Source organism: Oryza brachyantha, chromosome 7 (genome assembly GCF_000231095.2).
Source record: "Oryza brachyantha chromosome 7, ObraRS2, whole genome shotgun sequence".
Taxonomy (NCBI): Eukaryota; Viridiplantae; Streptophyta; class Magnoliopsida; order Poales; family Poaceae; genus Oryza; species Oryza brachyantha.
In genome coordinates this window covers 16,971,344-16,976,128 of record NC_023169.2, presented here as the reverse complement: position 1 = coordinate 16,976,128, position 4,785 = coordinate 16,971,344, and the positions used below count along the sequence as shown (strand labels likewise).

At 41.7% G+C, this 4,785-nt stretch overlaps 1 protein-coding gene across 1 annotated transcript; it reads right to left on the bottom strand.

The window, feature by feature from the left end:
• Nucleotides 1–269: 269 nt before the first annotated feature.
• Nucleotides 270–4,539, bottom strand: LOC102702303 (pectin acetylesterase 12-like). Its single transcript, XM_006657943.3, has 12 exons — nt 4,000–4,539; nt 3,103–3,185; nt 2,868–2,997; nt 2,710–2,783; nt 2,222–2,308; nt 2,011–2,135; nt 1,820–1,880; nt 1,579–1,632; nt 1,402–1,479; nt 1,183–1,288; nt 947–1,092; nt 270–799 (listed from the first exon to the last, which is right to left on the bottom strand). Exons 1-12 carry the CDS (start codon nt 4,172–4,174, stop codon nt 683–685), a joined length of 1,236 nt encoding a protein of 411 aa, XP_006658006.1. The 5' UTR covers nt 4,175–4,539; the 3' UTR covers nt 270–682.
• Nucleotides 4,540–4,785: the final 246 nt, after the last annotated feature.

Below are 4,785 nucleotides of genomic sequence, written 5' to 3'. Positions count from 1 at the left end.
TTTTTCAGTATTATCAACAATCTGCCCCCTCAGAGAGGGTGGGTCATCTTTTCTCTTATCGAAAGAACGGAAAATGTCAAAAATGGCATGTTTACGTGTAAAAATAGTTTGTAAATAATTTTTTATATACGCGTTTTTAGTTATCTAAAACCAAGGCTAAAAAATAAAATACGATTAAAAACCCTAAAATCAACTTTAAATTTTAAATTTTGGCTTATAAGTATAATAAAAGCAAAAAAAAGCATACACAAGAGATCAACAGATCCAAGTGGTAATTAAATGCCCGACAAGATGGGTTGATTTCTTGCAGGCACGTTACTTATTTCATTCATATTATCTCGTTTAGTACATCACACGTAAACTTTATGATACACATACTCCAATGGGGTCTAAATGTTCAGAGATACATCATCAAGGGAATTCAGGCGACGGAAAGAATCAGTCGGTATGGGTGTTGTGGTGAAACTAAATTCTCAATGCAGAGACCTGAACTCGCCACATTAGCAAAGCACACCAGGTCCTGCCCTAAAATCATATCAAGTGATGATGAACATGTTCATGCAATTTCAGTACCTTGCATCCTCTATCTATACCATTCACTTTAATCTGTATTCCCATTGGGTGTTCCTCTTTTTCTTTCACTTTTTGCCACCTGAATTTTGTGGTGGTCTAAGAATGAATCTTAGTAGTCTCCTCTGAATACAAGATGATGGCAGGTACCATCACAAGGGTATGCACAGTCTGTGTACTTTGCGTCTGCCCTGTCGAAAAACCAGTCCCCAACCGCTTCAGCAATTCTCTGCATATCCAACAATAACATGGGGAGAAGAGGCCGATCAAACTACTACATTTCTAGCTTCCAAGCAAGAATTCAGAATTCAGACATCAGACAGCCACAACTTTTTTGGAGTTGGATGTTTTGCTACTTGAATCACAAAGTGCATACCTTGTTACCGAGGCGAGGCGAATCCCTTGCATACCATGTATCCTGTCTCTCACTCTGGCAATGTGCGAAACAGGAGTTGATAAAAAGACCGTTCTGCCTTGACCCAGAGAAACCCCTCACAGAATCAAGCATTTGATTCCTGAAACCTGCATTATACATAGTTACATGGGGATTGGCCAATCTTGACTTGAGTTTACAATTTATAGCTCATTAGATATGGGAGAGCAATCCGGCACCTTGTAAAAATTGCAGCTGATTGCTATTACAGGAGGCATGATTCATCCTGCATCCTCGCCATAGACCTTGGGGATCAGCCTTTTTGGGGGCAACACTTTGCTGAAGCTGGAAAATATGAAAGAAAATATGTGCTTTAACATTTTTATAGGCTATCCTTCCAATTTGTTTTTCAAATCAACTACATTATAGCAATTGCATGTAAAACATTTGAGACATACCTGCCACACATCATAAGCTGTGTTCAAAATAAAAGTCGGAGTTTGGATGTTTGGCACCACGTTCTGTGGGAAAAAACACTGCAGGAAGAAAGCAGTTAGAAAAGGATCCATTTTTTTCAAAAAAAACTTACTGTACATATCTTTGTAGAAAGTAGTAGTTCTTGATGTTCGCCTTACCGAAGTTTTATCCATGCGAGAGGTACAAGACCTAGGCAAGCTTCTTCCAGAACCCTGTTTGTCAAATTTTGATGAGAAGATAAGCAAAATAAAGATATCTTAAAAATATTTGTGTTAAAAAATGATATCAGATAATTTGACATAAATTTATAGTAGCACACGATGAGGAAGTAGGATAGTATATCCCAAGTATTACAGCCAAGACAAACCATCATAAGACATGATGGACAGTGGCAGATACCTGCAATCTCACAATACCATTGAAGAAGTCCCTCATTTCTCGTTGCCCAGAAACATCAACACTGCAAACGGTAATAAAATCCATAATGTAATATCAGATGTTTATCAATCACTCTTCCAGTATTCCTCTGTAGTAAGAATGGGCAAGAAACACTACATCAAAGCAAGTATCATTTGTATATATGAACTTACGTGTCCAGAAACATGCCAGCATCAGCAAGGCACTTCACTTTGGTGCTCGATGGGAACAATCCGCGGAACTCATCACAGTGAAGTATGGTTGAAACACCACCAGCAGAGCATCCAGAAAGAAGGGCCTGGTACAATCGGGTTGTGGCAGGGGAACATAAATTATTTCCACAAAGGCTAAAGTAATCATGATTAGCTGTGGAAGGAGCGGTACCTGGTTAGCATATCTCATTCCTTGGGCCATCAGATCATCCATAGCAGCCTGCCAAATACGTTCACCTCGGAAATAAAGGCCTGCAGACTGGAGAAGAAAATTCTGATGAATAAATCCATGAAATTCAGTAGGGAAAAATACAAAAAACATGTACATCATGTAGTAAAATTATTTGGGCATGTGAGGTATGTATTTCTTCTTGATATTTGCTTGAATGGGACATGCATTATGTACAAAATGGAATGTAGGTCACTAGGGAGCGAGGAAGGGGGAAGAAACATGTGTACTAGATATTATCTAAGAGAAGATATATATTTTTTTCATTTAGGAAATATTAAATTTAGGCAATCAGTTATCATGTTACCAAGTGCTAATATTTACAATTCTACTTACAGGAGATTCTATCTTGGTTATCTTCTGAAACCCTTCAGTACAGTTAAATATCTGAAACTGTTTAAGTAACATAAAGAAACAAAATTTGAACTCACCGCATCAGCCCCATCACCAGTGAAGGATCCACCATCACAATAACGAACCTTCACTCTGTTCCAGTTGTAGAAATCTAAGAAGAAGAAAACAGTGACCGCCAACAATTAATAGCAATATTCATATGAACACATCAAGGCAGACTTGATCAAAAGAATACCAGGATTTTCTTCAGGCCTATTACTCATTATCCCTGTAAACTGGAGTTGCCTCTCCATGTGATTTGATGAGCCGCGCCGATTATTCTTGCGGAACATACAGCTTTTAACATCATTGCACCAGCCTCCACCCTGGAATTCCATACAAATTACCATCATCGACTAAAGCCTAAAGGTTATTTGCTCAAATTTCTCTCTTAGTTCACATATATAAAGGAATTGCGATGTATTTCTCACCTCCAAATTGACAAGCCAACTGTTTGCCCCTGATCCAAACCCTCGGTGTAGGTGGTAACCCGGTAAGCTCCCATCCAAGCATACTATCATGATAGCCAAACAAAATACTCATCAATATTAGGCAGTCTACCCTGCTATAAGCTAAATAGATACTATAATTATTCTTGAATACTTTAGCAATGCTATTGCTTCAAAAATCCAGAGCGCTTGCAGAAATTCCGGCTATCATTTACTCAAACAGATTCACTTTACAATAGAACCCCAAAAAAAAATCAGGACAGCCCTAAGATAAGTTCAAGCCTTAGGCAATGGTTGCCTATCAGAAATTGATACCTGGATCCAAAATTTTCAGAAATCTAAACATATTTACAGTAGTCACTAGACAATCAGGCATGTCAACCTACTAGCTCACAGAAAACAGATAGCACTGAAACATCCTATATATCTATCAAGGTATGTGTGTGTCTCTTTTCCCCAACTAGGTAGGAAGGAAAATCCATCATGACAACCACCAACATCCTAAGGCTAGATCCACACAAATATATCTATCAAGATCCACACATGATGCATGTTATAACCAACCAGCAAAAGGTTAACACTGCATGATCACTCAATCAAATAGCACACATAAAAAGGGGGCACCAAAAAGAAAACATGAGCAATCACAACGCATCCAATATACAGATGCCCTGAGCCTCTGACCAACCAGGGTCAACTCAACGAAGACCGGATCACACCACTCAGTGACCCAAATCAGGGGAAACGTGACACCCATTGACCCAATCCAAGAGCTCACATGGGGGCAAGGCCAATAAAAAAGCAATCTTTGCAGTGCAGAAAGTATATATTGCAAGGAAAAAAAAATGAAGGAGCAATTCTGGATCAAACGAAACATACAGCCTCCCTTGGCGGCCGCCGACTGGATGAGCGTAAGGCCGACGAAGACGCCGTTGCTGCCGCCGGAGTTGGCATTGGTGGAGTAGACCTGCGTCTGGTTCAGCCACGGCTCAGAGCCATGGGCTACCACGCCCAAGAACCCAAGAACCGCAGCAGCAAGAGCCCAAGAACCCATGGTTCTTTGCTGGTTTCTTGGCTCTCCTCTCCTCCTCCTCACAAGGGCAGTGTGAGTGAGATCTGGAAGAGGAGGAGGAGGAGGAGGAGGAAGAATGGAGGGCGGAAGCGGCCAAGAAAGAAAGGGAACTTATACGCGGTGCCAAGTGCAGCTGGCCGCTGGCAATGGCAATGGCTGACAAAACAAAAGCGGCTTCTTCTGGGAGATTCTGTGCGAGCGTGGAGTGCTCCGATGCTTGCTCTCACTTTTGCAGTGGCAGCAGACAGCACAGCACTAGTGCTTCCGGTGTAAAACGTGTACTGGTGGTGTTGTTACAGCTGTGAAGCAAAGCATCACTCCTGTGGGGGCTGGAGAAAGAAGCGGAGCTAGGAGAAGAAGAAAAAGGCAAATGGAAGGAGGCGCCGCACCGCAACGTGGTGGTGTCAAGGAAGAGGACGGCGAAAGACGGAGGAGGCAGAAAGGCTCAAGGAAACTGTGAACTGCATTTACTGCCGTTTTGGTGTGCGTCTCCATTGGAGCAGGCGTACACAGCTGTGAGCCTGTGAGCTTGAGCTTCGCTGCAACGGCAGCACAGCTTTTCATGGGAAGGCGCAAAGGCCCTCGTTTAGTTC